Source organism: Passer montanus, unplaced genomic scaffold (assembly GCF_014805655.1).
Source record: "Passer montanus isolate IOZ18808 unplaced genomic scaffold, ASM1480565v1 scaffold41, whole genome shotgun sequence".
Lineage (NCBI taxonomy): Eukaryota > Metazoa > Chordata > Aves > Passeriformes > Passeridae > Passer > Passer montanus.
In genome coordinates this window covers 2327161-2346613 of record NW_024368930.1, presented here as the reverse complement: position 1 = coordinate 2346613, position 19453 = coordinate 2327161, and the positions used below count along the sequence as shown (strand labels likewise).

At 50.0% G+C, this 19453-nt stretch overlaps 1 protein-coding gene across 1 annotated transcript; it reads right to left on the bottom strand.

The window, feature by feature from the left end:
- Positions 1-2603: 2603 nt before the first annotated feature.
- TFAP2C (transcription factor AP-2 gamma) lies at positions 2604-14754 on the bottom strand. The gene is made up of 7 exons (XM_039719438.1): positions 14562-14754; positions 12885-13361; positions 12642-12693; positions 10948-11170; positions 7091-7209; positions 5683-5824; positions 2604-3957 (listed from the first exon to the last, which is right to left on the bottom strand). Exons 1-7 carry the CDS (start codon positions 14607-14609, stop codon positions 3672-3674), a joined length of 1347 nt encoding a protein of 448 aa, XP_039575372.1. The 5' UTR covers positions 14610-14754; the 3' UTR covers positions 2604-3671.
- Between the last annotated feature and the right edge of the window lie 4699 nt (positions 14755-19453).

Below are 19453 nucleotides of genomic sequence, written 5' to 3'. Positions count from 1 at the left end.
ATATTTTACTAGTTTCACATCATGATTTCTCTCTGAAGCTGCAAACACCAGGAAAAAAGTTTCTTTTTAAACTGAAAGCAGCAATGCCGTGAAGTCACAGTTTGCTGAGGTGGACTCTTGACTAATCCTCAGGGTTGCAATTAATGCTGTGTGGCAATCAGGGCTCTCTCAGGTGATGGGGTGGCCAAGGCCATGCCCACGTTGCCACAGGGGGAAGGAGCCTGCCACGGATCCAACATCCTGATGCCCAAATGCTGCTGCCAACCCAGCCAGAGATGGCTGAAATATTTTCTTTTTCCACAAGACAATTTTTTACTGAGTAACATGAATTTGGCTATTTTACGGTTATGTATCAAATTTTTGTAGGAAGGCAGGGCTTTAATAATTTTTACTTTTAAACCCCTGATAGTTTAAAGCCTTTTTCATTCACGTTATGACCAAACCTCTTCTTCTGATGGGAGATGGGCAAGGAAAAAGATTGGACAGTGATGTGAATGGTCCATTTTCAAATGAAATGAAAAATGGAACTTCTGAAGAGTCTCACATTAGAACTTCTTTATCTTTTAGCCAGCTCAGGAATAATCAGTGTAAAACCATGAAATTTTGAGGATCAGGAAGAAGCACATGCCTTCTTGAGTGTACATATTCCTTAAGATTAATAACTTTGGGTGAGACAAGTTAAACTGTCCTATTCAGGGGATGGAACAGAAGACAGTGCTGTTGTTTCATGGTGCTGGCACAACTTAGAAGGTGGTTGAGCTTCAAAAGAATATCCCAGTTGAAATATAAAGAAAAGCTCTAAGGTAATGGAAACTAAACTCCACATATGAATAGAACCCGAGTCAGTACATGAGACAATTGACTGGCTTTGCTTGAATGCATGCAGGAATAAATGGAAACATCCTTATTTCCTATCCCAAGGGGCAATTATTTCACTGCCTGGTTTTGTGCATTAATAAAAAAAAAAAAAAGAAAAAAAAAAAGAAAGCAGGATTCCATTGTCTGGTAGCTCAAATATCTTCCTATATATGCTGGGTAAGCAGCCCAGCAGCAAAAAGAGGAAAAAAGGAAGAGAACTGGAGCATTGCATTTTCTAAATAAGCTCTCACCGTACCCAGCAGATTTCTGTATATAAATATATAAAATCCATAAAAATACCCTTCAGAAGGGCAGCTTGTTTGTGTTTTTCAGAAGTTCTGTTAGTCATCATGTGTCCTGGCTGTGCCTGTGCCTACAGATGGTCCAAAATGCTCATTTCTGAAATGCTACAATGAGTCTAACAAATGCAAAGGCTGGAATTTCACACCTCTTTAGGAGAGAAGGGGACTGGATTGCAACTCAAACCCAGCTCACCACTGACAGGCATTCATTTCTTTGTGCTTCCCTTCCCTTTCTTCTCCCTGCACACCTCCAGTGGTTTTCCTTTATCCTTTAAAGGGAAAATGAGAACATAAAAATGGTTTATAAGCGAGGGGTTCAGAAATGGTACATTTTGCCTCTTTTACACATCTCTGGAAGAAACAGTGCCATGATGTGAACTGAATTCTCACTTGACAGCCCGGTGCCACCTTCCTCTAGGGCTGATCAGCTCTTGCAGGGCCAACAGCACACACTAAAGCCCAGTTTTAGGTTCTTTTTTCAGAAAGCACTGGAAGAACAAGCTACATTTTGCTTCAGGAAGGTTTGTTCCACTATTTTGCATCTGAGATACCAAAAATTCCAGCTCCTGCCTCACTCCTGTGGCACAAAGCCCTTTGAGGACTTCCTGCAAAACGTAAACTTCCTCAAATCAGTACAATTCAGCTAAAAGCAGATGGGACACCTCTCAAATTCTATACCCCGGGTTTTTGTGAATATTTGGGGACAGATTATTGCAATAGAGGCAGATTGAGCAGGAGACAAAGCTGGTGGGATTGGTTTTTATTGAGAGGCAGCCTCGCAGAGTTTCTGTTTGAGCTGCCTAGTTAAGCAGGCAGAAGGCAAGACCATGACATCTTAGGAAAGGGGAAAAAAAAAAAAAAAAGAAAAGATTCTTGGAGATACATAACGTGTTTAATTGAAACCATTAGTTTTACTGGCAAACAGCTTCATCTTTCTGTTCTGTTAATCCGAACAAAGTGCTGCAATTATGACTCAATACATAATGTCCTCTAGTGCTACTCGCCCCACATTCCCCCAGCAGAGAAAGAAAACAGAGCTGCTCTCAGTTAACAAAACATTCCATGCTTCTAGCCAGAATACTTTTATTATATGGTTATCATATACATCAGAATTATAGTGGGAACATTTACAAATATGTGAAGATAGCTCCGAACCTCCGTTATTCACATACACACTAACTCACACACTCGGGGTTTTTTTGCATGTCTACTCAGTTACCAGGTGAATGATGCACAAAATTATTGCTTTGTGAACAAACACCTCAGATTAAATCTAATCTTCAGTGGCAAGAATCGAGATTTAAAAAAAAAAAAAAAAAATCTTAAATACCCTGTATAACATACCTGTGCATAAACCTAAAGATATGTTTAGCTTACCCATTACCTTTGAAATACTTACCAAAATTAAAATTTGAAACCCATTTATAAAAAAAAGTATTAAAAAGTTCACCATTATTTACAAATCCGATTAAATTACACATAAATAAATATTTACATTCAACACACTGCTTCCCTTAATACACATAAAGCCTCCCTGGAAGTATTTTTTGGCCTTAGTAGGCAAAAAAAAAAAAAGTAAAAAAAAAAAGTTATGTGCCTATTCTTTCAAGTTTCCCCCCCAAATTTAAAAACAAGACAATATAAATATGTGAATAAAGCTGCAATATCCTTAGACACAGAATGTAAATTTTCTAAAAGTATTTTCATTTTGAACTAGTCCTTGTTAAAAAAATACCAAGGTAATATAAACTGCAGCCAACATTGCTGTAGTTTTTAAAAGCCTGAATATTTCTGTAAAAAATTAGCATGTCAAATGCCATCTTAAGTCTAGTAGGATTTTAGTACTCTATGTTAATCTGAAAATAAAGGAAAAATAAAACAAAGTAGAAGAGAACAAACAAACAAAAAAAAGAAACTAAACAGATTTAAAAAAACAACCCCACAGGATAATCTTACTATTTTCAGGTGTTCATAAAAAATTTTAATGTACATAAATCTCTATACCACTGCTTAATACTGTTTTATTGTTACTGTTGCATTTTGAGAGAATGAACCCCTGAAATTGTATCAGAGAGCAAAACAGGCTTCCATCTAAAAATCTCTTAAAAACTACACATGAAGCTGGTCACCCACGAGATACTGAGATGTGGAAAAGGAATCTAAATAAATCTCTGTGGATAATTCCATCAACCCCCCTTTATAGCACCACTGTAACAGCAAAGGATTCAATACACTTGGCCCAGGTACTTATCTTCAGGTAATTGCTTCCACACAACAGGGATACTGCAGCTTTTAGCAAGACTTGTCTCACGGATCCAGCAGGAGTGAAGATCCTGAATGATTTTTATTTTTCCTCCCCTTTTTCCCCTCGTTTCTTTAAAAAAAAAAAACAAAAAAAAAACCACCAAAACAAAACAAAAGAGAAAAAATAAAACCACCCAAATCTCTATGTTCCCCCTGGCAAGAAGATCAGAGTCTGTGTAGGAGGAAGGGCAAAGTCTGGTTTTCCTTTCACTTCCTGTGCTTGTCCATTTTGTCAATGGTTTTGTTGGTCTCTGCGGGGCTCTGGTCGCCAGCGTTCATGTAGGATTTGTCTGCTATTTTTAACGCTTCATTTAGGTAGTTCTGCACGGATGTCATGGCAGCACAGATGGCAGCGCTCCCAAAGCCATGTGTGATCAGGCTAAAATGAGTCAAACAGCCCTGGATGCCAGGGTCCAAGATGGGGCTGGGCCTCGTGTTTCCAAGGGGGGTTCTGTCCTGAGTGAGGAGGTCTGTGAATTCCTTACAGATCTGCCTGCAACACACAAAGGGCTCACGCTTTACACCATGCAAATAAATCAAAATCAACAAATAAACTGAAATCAACAAAGAGATCTGCATCAAATATTTGGCATTTGTGGCAGGAACCATGAGAAATTAAATGTCTAAAATGAAAACAAAAAATCAGCATCACGTTCAAACTGGATTAGATTTCTAGGTTTCTGTTTGTTAGCACCACATCCTGATGAACCTTCTGTTGCATCCCCATCACAAAAACACTCTGCAAAATCAACTCTGCACCTCTGGTGCCTGCCTGGCTCTGCATCATTTGCTCCAGATTTGGAGTGGGAATTCAGTGCTGGTTTCTCTGAGAACTTTCCCAGCTGCAGCTGAGTGCTGCAGAAAAGCTGGAGCAGCTGAAGAGGAGATTTAATTTAGCTGTGTATATTCCATGTATATGTAGGGAGGCCGAGGCCCTGATCCTGCAAACACTAACACATATGCCTGGCAAAACACGAGTGCTTAATAATGCTCCAGCATATGTTGTTTGCTGCTTGTAAATCTGTCCCCTTGAAGGGATTTCACAGGAGCTGAGCAATCTTAACAGAATCATCACTTTATCAGAATTTCTCAATCACAAACATCTTCCAGGGGATTTTTATTAGTGCCAGTAACAATGCCAATAAAGAAAATACTCAGGAGCAGGCCGAGTTATCAGGAAAAATTAGCACAATGTTCAAACTACAGGCAAGAGAGACTAGATTTCTAACTGTATAAATTTTTAAGAGATCTATTCTTATAAAAGAAAATCTCTTTTAAAAAAGAAAGCTGGATGGATTCAACACCAGGAGTGTGTTTTACACTCATGTTGTGAGCACAAAGCCAGAGCAACTTTCTCAGCAGTTTAGGCAGGTTTTTCTCAGCTCCTGTTGTAAAGTAAGGATTCTGCCAAAAGCAGGGAATTCCATCGACCCCAAACCAGAAAACATCTCAGAGCAGAGCAAACCATGAACTGAAGCTCTGCTAAACCGGAGCCTGGGAGAGGAACTCAGCAGGGAAAAGGGGAAAGTTGAGCACTGCAAACACCAGTTTGAGATAAGCTTAACTCAGCCCAGGGACCTGCTCAGGATGGGTTTGTCCACAGGCACAAGGCTCTGCAGAACAGCCAGAACAAAGCTCCCCTCCTTCCCATTCACCCAGGTCTGTAACAGGGATTTGTTGAAGCACAGGGACTTTCCACACCTACCAAAGGATGCTTCCAGTGAACTATAAAATTCTCCAGCCATAACAGGGAAAAAGGGACTCTCCAGCAGCTCCTGAGTCCCACGGGAAGCCGGGAGCTGCTGCTGCCAAGGGCAGCTGTGGCACACAGGGCTGAGCTTCCCCTGCTCCACTCCTGGTCACATCCCAGGCCACACCTGCTCCACATCCCTGGCCCTGTCACACCTAGGGACACCTTTTCCTTAGGGCTCTCCTGGTGTAGGACTTTTCCTGAAGTTTTTACTGCAATTGAACAGAACTGGTCCAAACTGCTTTAGTTACCTACAGGATTGTTACCCTTATTATTGGTTCAGACTGAAATAAAACTGCTGCCATAGCTGAATTCAAACCAAAACCAAAGAAAAAGAATTGCTTCATCTTCCTAATTAAAATTACACACAAAAATCCACCAAACTATCCCCCAGTCGCAGACAGTCACAGTCAGACAAAAACATGTTCAAAAAGGGGAGAAGAAATAAAATCCAAGCTGAAAACTTACTTTGCAGCAAGCAGCATGTTCTTCCTGTTTGCCATCTCGTTGCGGCCCATGTGTGGCCTGGTTAAATACTCAGCCACTGCTTTGGAAGGAAATTCTGTCTCGCACACGTAGCCAAAGTCACGAGCAAGATGCACAGCTTCACCTGGGTGGTGAAAGGGAGGGCTTGTTAAATTGTGAAATATCATTTATTGTAAGGAAATCAGGGACATTAAGGAAAAAACGCTGTGGGTTTTTTGAAGTGTGTTCCTGCTTTGGAAAGCGACACCCTTCTGTCACTTACTACCACTTTTTAATTGATGGATCAGTGTTTCTTTGTAAGTTTGTATCAAGGAAAAAGAAATTTACAGGGTGACTGCTACAAAAAAGAATTCTCTTGCTTTTATACTAGAAAGAAAAAATCCTGTCTCTATCCAGAACAACTGCACAGCAAAGAACACAATTCAGTCAAGATCAAATTGTCCACTGATATTTAAAAATATCTGCCAACTAAATCCCACATTACAATAAAAGTTTTCAGTCTAGTATGCTTTTGAAATATTTTTTCATAAGAATTTTCAGACAGAAAACCAAACTGCAAGGTGTATAACCAAGTCACTTTTTTTTTTCATTACAACAATTTGATCAGGCTTAAAATAAAAGAGATTGGTGTGATCAGTGCAGTGATGTGTGCTGTACACACATCAGCTCTCCAAAACCTCCAAGCAAAGATTTAAACGCAAGTTGCTGCATTAGAAACAGCAGGAATGTATTGTTAGATCATTTTTCACCCTTTCCATTTCAGCTGCTGCTTGTATTCCTGTTAAATTGTGCCACTACCAGGAGCTGCTTGAAAGAGGAACACCAAATGTAAACCACACACGTACACAAATACACACCCTTCAGGTCAGCTGCGCTGGCAGAGGGTCCGCAGAGCATGGCCCACATTAAAGGGGCTCCAGTTTCCTAGCAGGAAGTCAGAAGCTATAAATCTCACTTTATAAGCTTGTTTATTAGCAAAGCTTCTGAGGACACCGCTGAGGTAGGGCAGGACTGCACAGAGTCCCCAAGTTTCCCAACAAGAAACCAAAGCCACGAATGGCAGGAGTTTCACCCCTTCTGCCTTGCCTTTGAAACCCAAAACAAGCCTCAGGAGGCAGAGTGGACAAAGGTGCCTTGGGCACATCCTGGCAGGCAGGAATTCTGCATCCCTGCCAGAAAGAGGAGCAGGGCTCACAAGGCAGAGGAGAGCCCCTCAAAGGCAGCACAGCCCTTCCTTAGGTGCTGCAACATCCCCACCAGGCTCACTCCAAAACAAACAAAAAACCCATATTGCTTTCAGGGACTTTCTAACCTTTCCATGCTTTGCCTAGAGGATAAAAGCTGTGCACAAGGGGAGAAAGTTTATTTTTAAGAAACACTCGGGACTGACCTTCCACCAAAGATGTCAATAGTGTCACATTTGCAGCTTTCCTTCTGCCAGCAGGAAGATTCAAGCCAATTTTATCCAGTTTTTCCCTTAATGATCTGCCACCATTTTTAGATTTGGCTCTGTAATTAAAGAGAAAAAAATGGCCTTATTTATCTTCAGGGAGCACTTCTTTTTAAGATGAGAAATTCCAGTTACTGACATTCAATAGGGTTCTACAGGGGTGGAGAGAAGATAAAAAACAGGCTCTTTTCAAGTGACCTACTTTTTAAATGCTCTACTTCAATCCAGCCAGGATGAAACACAGCAGGTCAAAATCAAAATATTTCAAACTGCACCACTGAAACCAACAGTTGTAGAATGATCACAAGCCGAATTAAGTATATGCAAAAAAGGATGTGGAAAATGTCCTTGCAATGATTAATCAAGACCATTAGATTAAATTTAAAAATCATTCCACAGGGTCTTGGGAATCGGAGACAGCTCCACGTGCTGGTTTTGAGACAAAAAACTTCAGCTCTAAACAGGGAATGAGAATTGCTGTCAGAGCTGTTAATAGCACTTCTCCAGAGGCAGCAGAAGTGCAAAGAAGTTTTATTTCCAAAGCCTTTTAGGATTCAGTGTCGTTGGGCTGCTCAAAACTCAGGAGCTGGCTGAAAGGCTCTGTGGCTGTGCTGGTGTGGCTGCTCACACACAGCAAAACGAGGAAAAGACAAAAAGAGGGGCATGGGGGGAGGCTGGCAGGGCAGAGAGGGTCCATCCTACCTTCCACACACAGCAAAACGAGGAAAAGACAAAAAGAGAGGCACGGGGGGAGGCTGGCAGGGCAGGGAGGCTCCATCCTTCCTTCCACACACAGCAGAACAAGGGAAAAAAACACAGGGGGAGGCTGGCAGGGCAGGGAGGCTCCATCCTTCCTTCCACACACAGCAAAACGAGGAAAATACAAACACGGGCACAGGGGGAGGCTGGCAGGGCAGGGAGGCTCCATCCTACTTTCCACACACAGCAAAACACAAAAATACAGACACGGGCATGGGGGGAGGCTGACAGGGCAGGGAGGCTCCATCCTTCCTTCCACACACAGCAAAACGAGGGAAACAAACACGAGGGGAGGCTGGCAGGGCAGGGAGGGTCCGTCCTACCTTCGCAGGACTCCTCCTAGCAGGGAGGCATTGAGGCACTCCGGGGGCGAGAGCCGCCTCTGCACCTCTGCCACTGTCACTTTGTACTTGGACGTGGAGCTGAGCAGGGACAGCCTCCCCGGGACGGAGCAGAACACCTCGTTGGGGTTGATCACCACCCCAATTAACCCATCCTTCTGGCAGGGCAGGCTCAGAGCGCTGTTTTTCGTTAGGGAGATGGGACCTGAGGGTGGAGGAGGGAAAGCAGGGATTTTATGAAAGGGGAAAATAAATAGGAAGTGGCAAGCGAGTTTTCTTTCTATAAAAACAAGACGGAAGAGAGGATTTTGTTTGGTGTTAAATGCTCACGCCACTGGCCCCCATCCCCAGCATCCATCTGCAGCACAGGGACCCACAGGGCTCCAAAACTATTCCTGGCCAGCTGGATTTTACCACTGGATGGCAAGGAGCTGCCGAGCACAACCAAGAATGCTTCTCAAGGCACTCAAACCCCACTGCTCGGGAGCAGCAGGCTGCGAGGCAGCAAAGCCGTGCTCACAAAAACTCTGTACTACGACAGATCCGAATTAGCATCCTCCAGTACTGCCAAAACTCTTCCCAAGCCAGGGCAGGGAGAAACCTCCCGGCTCCTGCTGGGCTTCATCTTCCACCTCGCACACGCAGATTTAAAAAACCGCCTTTGGAATTTAATCCCAACAAATTCCAACCAGACAGCAGCACAAGCAGAGAGCAGCCCAGGGGAGAACCGAAAGTAAGGAGCTGCTCCTCGTTAAGAGCTGCAGCCTTTAGGTGAGGAGGGACAACAAAGGCTGTGGAAGGAGCAAACCACAGATCCGGCTTTTCCATCCCCTCACGAATCCGCCCAGTTCACCCAGTGCTGCTGCTGAAAGGGTTAAAGAGCCGAGGTCGGCCCCACTCCCGGAGGGGGAAGATTTGTCAGTGGTGCATCTGACAGCAAAATTATTCTCCCATGAGCTAAAGGCAGCAATCAGCGCTCTGACACACACTTCTGCTTTTCCTCAGTTAGGTATTTGTTTGAAGTCTTCAGAGGAAACTTCTGATTTTTTTTTAAGCACAAATTTGTTTAAAAACAAAAGGAAAAAAATACCTAAATTACTGTAAATTGAGTCAATACGTCTTCCTCCTTCCTCAAAACCTCAGCTACAAACCAATTTCGATTAAGATAAAGCCAAACAGTCTTCTGCCAGCGAACTCAGTCTTTTCTCAAAAGAGGTTAAAAAATTGGGGGAAAAAAGGAAAGAAAAGTATCTTCGAGTGCTATCAGCAACAACAACAAAACAAAAAACCAAAACAAAAACTAAAAAAAAAAACCAAAACCAACCAAACAAAAGAAAAGCCCCGTGTCACTTTACACACACGTACTTCAGGAAAGATTAAAATCGGTTCAAGGTCCTGTTTCCGATTAAAGCCAAAACACAAGAGCACGGGGGAGGCTGGCAGCGCAGGGAGGCTCCATCCTACCTTCCACACACAGCAAAATGAAGAAAATACAAACATGGGTGGGGGGGAGGCTGGCAGGGCAGAGAGGGTCCATCCTACCTTCCACACACAGCAAAACGAGGAAAATACAAATAGGGGCACGGGGGGAGGCTGGCAGCGCAGGGAGGCTCCATCCTACCTTCCACACACAGCAAAATGAAGAAAATACAAACATGGGTGGGGGGGAGGCTGGCAGGGCAGAGAGGGTCCATCCTACCTTCCACACACAGCAAAACGAGGAAAATACAAATAGGGGCACGGGGGGAGGCTGGCAGCGCAGGGAGGCTCCATCCTACCTTCCACACACAGCAAAATGAAGAAAATACAAACATGGGTGGGGGGGAGGCTGGCAGGGCAGAGAGGGTCCATCCTACCTTCCACACACAGCAAAACGAGGAAAATACAAATAGGGGCACGGGGGGAGGCTGGCAGCGCAGGGAGGCTCCATCCTACCTTCCACACACAGCAAAATGAAGAAAATACAAACATGGGTGGGGGGGAGGCTGGCAGGGCAGAGAGGGTCCATCCTACCTTCCACACACAGCAAAACGAGGAAAATACAAATAGGGGCACGGGGGGAGGCTGGCAGCGCAGGGAGGCTCCATCCTACCTTCCACACACAGCAAAATGAAGAAAATACAAACATGGGTGGGGGGGAGGCTGGCAGGGCAGAGAGGGTCCATCCTACCTTCCACACACAGCAAAACGAGGAAAATACAAATAGGGGCACGGGGGGAGGCTGGCAGCGCAGGGAGGCTCCATCCTACCTTCCACACACAGCAAAATGAAGAAAATACAGACATGGGTGGGGGGGGAGGCTGGCAGGGCAGAGAGGGTCCATCCTACCTTCCACACACAGCAGAACAAGGGAAACAAACACAGGGGGAGGCTGGCAGGGCAGGGAGGCTCCATCCTACTTTCCACACACAGCAAAACACAAAAATACAGACACGGGCATGGGGGGAGGCTGACAGGGCAGGGAGGCTCCATCCTTCCTTCCACACACAGCAGAACAAGGGAAAAAAACACAGGGGGAGGCTGGCAGGGCAGGGAGGCTCCATCCTACTTTCCACACACAGCAAAACACAAAAATACAGACACGGGCATGGGGGGAGGCTGACAGGGCAGGGAGGCTCCATCCTTCCTTCCACACACAGCAAAACGAGGGAAACAAACACGAGGGGAGGCTGGCAGGGCAGGGAGGGTCCGTCCTACCTTCGCAGGACTCCTCCTAGCAGGGAGGCATTGAGGCACTCCGGGGGCGAGAGCCGCCTCTGCACCTCCGCCACTGTCACTTTGTACTTGGACGTGGAGCTGAGCAGGGACAGCCTCCCCGGGACGGAGCAGAACACCTCGTTGGGGTTGATCACCACCCCAATTAACCCATCCTTCTGGCAGGGCAGGCTCAGAGCGCTGTTTTTCGTTAGGGAGATGGGACCTGAGGGTGGAGGAGGGAAAGCAGGGATTTTATGAAAGGGGAAAATAAATAGGAAGTGGCAAGCGAGTTTTCTTTCTATAAAAACAAGCCGGGAGAGAGGATTTTGTTTGGTGTTAAATGCTCACGCCACTGGCCCCCATCCCCAGCATCCATCTGCAGCACAGGGACCCACAGGGCTCCAAAACTATTCCTGGCCAGCTGGATTTTACCACTGGATGGCAAGGAGCTGCCGAGCACAACCAAGAATGCTTCTCAAGGCACTCAAACCCCACTGCTCGGGAGCAGCAGGCTGCGAGGCAGCAAAGCCGTGCTCACAAAAACTCTGTACTACGACAGATCCGAATTAGCATCCTCCAGTACTGCCAAAACTCTTCCCAAGCCAGGGCAGGGAGAAACCTCCCGGCTCCTGCTGGGCTTCATCTTCCACCTCGCACACGCAGATTTAAAAAACCGCCTTTGGAATTTAATCCCAACAAATTCCAACCAGACAGCAGCACAAGCAGAGAGCAGCCCAGGGGAGAACCGAAAGTAAGGAGCTGCTCCTCGTTAAGAGCTGCAGCCTTTAGGTGAGGAGGGACAACAAAGGCTGTGGAAGGAGCAAACCACAGATCCGGCTTTTCCATCCCCTCACGAATCCGCCCAGTTCACCCAGTGCTGCTGCTGAAAGGGTTAAAGAGCCGAGGTCGGCCCCACTCCCGGAGGGGGAAGATTTGTCAGTGGTGCATCTGACAGCAAAATTATTCTCCCATGAGCTAAAGGCAGCAATCAGCGCTCTGACACACACTTCTGCTTTTCCTCAGTTAGGTATTTGTTTGAAGTCTTCAGAGGAAACTTCTGATTTTTTTTTAAGCACAAATTTGTTTAAAAACAAAAGGAAAAAAATCTAAATTACTGTAAATTGAGTCAATACGTCTTCCTCCTTCCTCAAAACCTCAGCTACAAACCAATTTCGATTAAGATAAAGCCAAACAGTCTTCTGCCAGCGAACTCAGTCTTTTCTCAAAAGAGGTTAAAAAAATTGGGGGAAAACAGGAAAGAAAACTATCTTCGAGTGCTATCAGCAACAAAAACAAAACAAAAAACCAAAACAAAAAAAAAAAAAGAAAAAAAACCCCAAAACCAACCAAACAAAAGAAAAGCCCCGTGTCACTTTACACACACGTACTTCAGGAAAGATTAAAATCGGTTCAAGGTCCTGTTTCCGATTAAAGCCATAACACAAGAGCACAGGAGGGGGACAGTCGTGTCCCCGGAGGAGTCTCACACCCCAGGGCAGTTTGTCCCCGCCGCCACCTTCCCTCGGACCGCATTAGCAAAATCCAGCGACAAAGAGTGGAATAAAAACTCCTCCGCCCTCCCGATCCCAAAGGATCGCTCTTTATAAAAATAATAGGGCGTCACTTCACCGGTGCGTCACGAAACTTTTAACTATTGACAAGGGAAAGTAAAACTGCCGTGCCACCTTACTGACCTTTTCTAATGACTGTCTGGTCATGCATTAGTAAGTGTTGATCCTCCACATTCTGCAAAGAGAAAGGGGGAGAAAGTTTCGCACCTGGAAGAGCCGAGAGGGGGAAAAAGCCGGCGGCTTTTGGGAAACCCACCCCCTCCCCGCACAGCCGCACCCTGAGGGGCGAAGGGGAGAAAATGAGGAATTCTCAGCATGGACGGGGATGGGATGTGCGGAAGGCGGGGGGGTCCGGGGGTCCCTTACCTGCACCTCCTCCATCTGGTGGGCCATGTCGTGCAGGCCCAGGTTATCGGCCAGCGCCGAGGCGTCCAGCCCGTGCCCGTGGGGCAGCAGCAGCTCGGAGCGCCGGAAAGTCTCCCGGCGGCTGCCGGCAGAGCCGCTCTCCAGCGCCGAGAGGTGCGGCACCAGCCCGGGGCGGCCGTGCGGGGCCAGCCCCGCCGGCTCCTGGCTCTGCCGGTTCGGCCAGGCGCTCTGCTGCTGGCTGGGCGGCGGCGGCGGCGGCTGGTGCAGAGGGTTGATGGAGAAGGGGTCCCCGAGGTGCGAGTAGGGGTCGCTGGACTGGGAGTAAGGCAGCGGCTGGTACGGAGGGGGGAAGTAGGGCGGCTGGAAGTCGGAGGCGCCCGAGTGCGAGAGCGGCGGGGCCGGGCTGTACAGGTGCTGGCTGACGGCGGAGAGGTGCGGCAGCCGCGGGTTCCCGTTGCTGCTGCCATCGTGCCGGTCCTGGAAAGCACACAGGGGTGGGGAACAGCGGGGGGGCCGTCAGAGGGGTCGGGGGACACGGTGGCCGCGGAGGGTCGGAGAAGGAGGAGAGCCTTGGGATGGAGAGAGGGGAGCGAGAGCCGCGCCGCTCCTGCCCAGGGAGTTTGGTGTTTTTAAGGCACTTCGCGAAGAAATCAGCCCCGCTCCCAGGGAGAGAGCTGGTTACGGACCAGTTCTCGCTGCTCTCCTCACCAAACCAACACTTTTCCCGTTTGTGCAAGTCAGCAGAAGAAGCATTAAAATCAGAAAAATTTCAAATCAGAGACGTGCGTTTCCGCCGCGCTGCCTGGGCTGGGGAGGAGGCGGCGGGGCCGGGGGGCGATGGGGACCCCCGGTGCTGCCATCCTTCCCAGCCCCGAGGGGCGCCCGGGCCGGGGCTGCCGGCTCTGCCCGACGGGGAGGGAGCGCGGTGCTGCCTCCGGCCGTGCCATCGCTGCTTCTGCCCCGATTTCCAGCCCCAGCTCAAAGCTGAAATGTCTACATCGAGCTGATCCAGGGATTTAGCAGCTTCTGGCTTCACGGTCATTAAAATAACAGGGCTAGTTAATAAGAGGTGAATGGGGTCCCAATGGAGCGTGAAGCGGGGACTGCACTAATCTGTAGGAGCCGAGCAGGCGGACCGGCGGAGCCGGGGGGGCGCGGGGGGCACAGACGAGAGTTCGGAGAGATCAAAACCCGGGAGCACCTCGCGGCGGCTGGGAGCTGCTCCCGGGAAGGAAAAACGTGGGAAGGAAGGGTTCGCCCTGCCCGGCTCAGCAGCTGCTACCTGCCGGCCCCTCCGCATCCCGCTGCGGTGCGGTGCGCTCCGACACCCCGCGCTCCCCCCGCGCCCGCACGGCGCTGCTCCATGCGGGATGCGAGCTCCCTTCTCCCAGCTGGAGCCCATTTAATTCAAGAGCTCAGAAGACTCGGTAAAGAAAAAATACAAAAAAATATTAAAAAATACGAAAATAAAAATTCGCACCTCCAAAGGAAAAAAAAAAAAAGAAAAAAAAGGAAAAAAAAAAAAGGAAAAAAAAAAGCCAAGCGGGCTCTCGGGGCAGGGACCGCTGCTCCCCCGGCGGGGCTGGCAGCGAGCGGGGCCCGGGGGCGGCGGAGCCCCGCGCTGCCCCACGCAGCACCCCCGTCCCCCAGCGGCGACCCCTCCCCGCAGCCCCTCACCTCGCAGTCCTCTTCGTACTTGACATTATCTGCTAGTTTCCACAACATGGCGTCCAGCGTCCGGACCAGGTGCGCGGTGCGGCGAACGGAACGGCTCGGCCCCGCCACGGGCGGTAAATCCTCGCCGGCGCTGGGGAAGAGCAGCGGCCCCCCGGACGGAGCTCAGTTGGCAGGCATGAAGGCAGCTGACGGACTAACCCTCCGCTCCTGTGGTCACTCGGGCTTTTTTTCCCTGCCCAGACGCCCTTAATGGCAATAGGATTATCCTAACTCCTCCCCAGGGATGGCTCGGGCGCCGCGGCCGCCAGCCACTCAGGAGGGAGCGCGCAGCCCCAAGCCACTCCTTCCGCGGCCGCGGAGGGCGGGCGGGCAGCGCGGAGCCGGGGCCCCCCTCCGCCGCCCCTCGGGGTGCGGGGGCCGTGGGTGCCGCCCCTCGGGGATGGGGACACGCGTGGGCACCCCCGCTGCAGCCGGGAGCCCGCAGCTCTCCCCCTCCCGCAAAGTTTTTGGGAGCCGTGCCGCGCGTTCCCCGCTCCTCCACGCGTGGAAGAACTCTGCTAAACCCCACAGTGCGCCGCCCCCCGCGCCCGACAGGGTTTTTTTTGCCTTTTTTTTTTTTTTTGGGAGAAATAAACTCGGGAAAAGTCGTCGTAGCGAAAGCGAGAAAGTCCGAGCGCAGCCGGGGTTTCATTTGCATAATTGTCAAGAGTTTGAATTACTGATTACAACTTGTAAGCTACCAATGTTTAAGGTATAATTTACTTAATGATCCAACAAGATTATTGCAGTGGTGTCGAAGCCCCGGTAGGTAAAGCAGCCCTGATTCAGCGTCCCCGATCCGGGGCTCTGAGAATTGTGCCACTGGTTCCTCGCATCGGTTTCTTTTTATTTTAATTTTTTTAAACTTTTTTTTTTAACGAAAACCCCTCCTGTCTAATCTTTTCGCGCAAACTCGCGGCTGGGGAAGCAGGTGGGAGGTGAGACAGGCATTTTCGGACGCCGTGAGCACACTTTCATCTAAGCTTAGAAAATACTTCCCTGCCAAATTGCTACCTTTCTTCAGGCATTTGATCTATGCAGTTATGTGTGTCAGACAAAATGAACATCGTTTTCAAAAGCAGCGACTTCTCCCAGTGTTTTAAGGTGCATCCGGATCGCTGCTCATTTACATGAGAGGAGCGGGTGTTTGTTTATTGTGGCACAGACAAAAGCTGACCCTGGACAGTGCTGGCTGCGGAGATCTGGGCGATCAGCGCCCGGGGACGAGCCTGGGAGCTGCTATTAAAGGCCCGAGATAGACCCACGTCTCCAGATTGAACCAGCTCACACTTCACTCGCTTTCCCCCCCGCTCTAAAGATCAGGGGAGAAAAATAACAAGAACGCTAATTAAAACTTTAAAAAATCATCTAAACACTATGAACCCCTCCATCAGACTAAATGAATGATCTAAAAATAAACGCGAGGAGGACGGGGGTGCTGGAAGTAACTGTTGGAGGTGTTATCTGCCTTATCTACCACGCAGGTGCTGATTTGCAGCAGTTGCATTAAGCCCATCATCATCAGCGACTCCACATTATCATTTTTGGTGGAGTCTCTATTTATTTTTATTTTTTTTAACGACGGTGTTTTTCTTCCAGGGATGGTTCTTTGAAATGCAGTTCGCGACGATTATTAGCGAGTGTGCTTGCGCTGCTCCTGGCGTCATTAAGACTAGGAATCTAAATAATAAAATACAGGGGGAGCTTGAAGTTCATTTGTATTAAAGGGACAAGATGGGTTTAGAAAGAAACGAGGAAGGGAACCGTCGAGCCTCCCGGGTTTGGGATCAGCTCTTCTTCCTTCCCAAGGAGAATTGTAACAACGTTGGTTATTTTTATTATGACCTCAGAAGCCAGATTTTGTTTCTGCTCAGAAATGTCACACTGAGAAACGAACGCGATTTTATAATCCTTTGGGATTGTCAGTGCCTAAACACCTTCGTTTTGGTGGCCAAAATCACGAAGATAAATTCGCGTTATTTATTGTGTATCTAGGAATAATATTCATAAATAGAAGTGTGGAAGAGAACGAGGGATGTATAAAAAATCACCTAAACAAGGCGACCGAAATAAACACTTAGCTTCCTAAACAGCAAGCCAAGAGAGCAGAGAGGAGGCTGAACATCACCAAGTTTGAGAGAAACTTTCCCGTAGATCCACTTGCTCCTCGCTCTGTGCTCGCAGCCGCTGCCAGGGGAGATGAGGGGAAGGGAAGGGAAGGGAAGGGAAGGGAAGGGAAGGGAAGGGAAGCACCGCCCGTGCCCTCCATCGGTGCCCGGCAGGTGACGGATGCGGGCCCTGCCGGGTGCCGCTGCCGAGGGATGCCGTGGTGCGGCCGGGCACAGGGGCGGCTCAGCTGCCCCGGTGTCCTCCGAGGGCTCGGGAGGGATAACGCTCCTGGAGCCGCTCCTGGAGCCGCTCCCTGTCGGCAGCGTGGCGTTCCGCAGCGCTCCGCTCAGAGCGGGCGGGCCGCGGGAGCTCAAGCACACGCTCCGCTCCCAGCACAATGCGGGGCACGGGGGTGCGCAGGCAGCCAGGGCTGCTGCAGGGACACCGAACCTCCCCGGACACGGGGCAGAGCAGGCTCCCATCAGCAGCCGGGCAGGGAGGTGGCTCCTGACAGGTGGCGGCTTTTATTTACTTATTAAAAAAAAAAAAATTAAAATTAGTGCTCTTACTCCGGGGATATCCCCTGATTCCAAGCAGAAGAGGCGCCTTGCTTCGAGGGGGATTAGTTCCCTTTTTGAGGAGGCTGCAGTTTCCCGTGGGGAGCACGAAGCACCCCCAGGCGTGAACACGCTTCGGGAGGGGAGCCAGAGCCCACTGCTGCGCCTCTGTCACACGCACTAGTTTTCCTATTTGGCAGCAATTAAAAGAGAGCGTGGGGATGCTAATTAGTTACATCCTTCTTCCTCTAAAAATTATTTAAACGCACACATATCTGTATTGTTAATGAGGCTGCAGCAACCTGTCCGGATTGTCGCCTGGGCTCCTGCCGAGCTCCACAAAGGCAGCTGCTGCCCCGCGGCCCCGGGGGACTCCGCGGAACCTCCCCAGCGGGGAGGGGCGGAGAGCGGGCTGTCCCCCCATCCCCGAGGGCAGGACCCCCGCCCGCAGCCGGGGGGCAGAGCCGCGGGGCCGGGCCGGCTGCCGGGGGGCTCCGGGGGTCCCGGTGCCGCGGTACGTACGTGCCAGGCGGTGCTCCGCAGCACGGCCGTGGGCAGCATCCCCCCGCATCCCCTCCCGCTGTCCGCCCCCTCCCCAAACCCGCCCCGGGAAGGCAGCGAGACACAGCCCAGCCCGGCTCGCACCGCCGCGGCACGGCCGGCGCGTTTTAAGTGTTTTTTTTCCCCGCGGTTCCGCCGTTTCTCCTCCCCTCAGGGCGCCCCGGGGGATGCGGGGGGCGGTGCGTATCCGTGCGCGTTTCCCCGCGGCCGCCGGCACCGGGAGCACCCCTGGAATCCCTGCCTGACGGGAGCCTTTCCCCGGCCGCCTTGTGCCCCCCCGGCGGGGCAGCGGCCGCTCGGGAGCCGCAGAGCCCCGGGCAGCTCCCCCGGGGCTCCCGCAGCTCTGGGATGGCAGCGCCGGGGGCTCCGGGCACCTGCCCCGCTGGCAGGGGTGCCCAAGGCCAGGCTGGACCGGGCTTGGAGCCGCCGGGGCCAGCGGGAGGTGTCCCTGCCCACGGCAGGGGGTGGAACTGGATCGTCTTTAAGGTCCCTTCCAGCCCAAGCCGTTCTGTGATTCCACCCCGGGGTGGGAGGTGCAGTCTGCACCCATCGGGGCTGTGAGGGGTGCTGGGCCCCCCAAAAGTGAAGGTGACGGGGAGCAGAGAGGGGCTGCACTGGCAGGACTGAACCCCTGCCTCAGCTGCCACTCCTCACCTCTGCAGGAAGCAAGAAGTGCCCACACTTTCTTATTTTCCCCCAGCCCATTAATTTGCTTAATAAACACCATCCCAGCTGTGTTTTCTTCCTGCTCCTTCCCTCTGGAGCTGGAGGAGCACAGTCCCCCGGCCATGGTGTGCTGTGAGCCTGCAGCACAGAGGGTGTTTGGCAATTCCTGGGCAGAAGTGACAGGCTGTGGCAGCAGGCACTTTTGGGCCCTGGGTGAGATGCTCCATGGCATGTGGCAGAGGTTCAGCAGCGAAGTGCAGCTGCCTGGGGCTCCTGCAGAGGAGTTTCTCTGGCTTTTGTGCATGAGAAGCTCTCTCAGGCTGGATGGTTTGAGGCAGGAGATGGATACCTGGGGGAGAGAGAGTTCACAGGAGCCTGCCTGCAGCCACAGCACGGGACAGGGCACAGGAACTCCCAGATTCCCTGCCTGTCCCTGTCCTTGAGGCAGGGGATGGCCACAAATGTGACAGCAGCTGCATTTACCCTGCTCATTCATAAAACAAGGATAGGGATCCCAGCAGAGGCCAGAGCTGGATTCAATTCTGGTGGAAGCAGGAGAGGAGTGGGAGCTGTGCTCCCTGATCCCACCTCTGCCCAGTGACCCCGAGGTGCCTCCTCAGGGCTCTGACATTCTGCCTGCAGTGGAATGATCCTTCCATTCTGGAGAGATGCTCTGACTTTTTAAAATTCCCTCCTTTTTATGTCCATCAGGAGCTGTTAGCCAGTATTGCTGCAAAGGCTGTCATTGCTGGGCTGTGTGTAACCAAATCCAGCTCCCCCTTGCAGGGAACAGGCTCAAAATAAAAGATCAAAACCCCCAAACAGCCAAAAGACCACGATGATAAAAGTGAATTCAGGATTCATATATTTACTTAGGCTATTTCCTGTAAGTAAAAACATAAACAGGCTCTTGGCTCAATAGACACAATTCATATTGTAAAAAATAAAGGCTGGTGATGA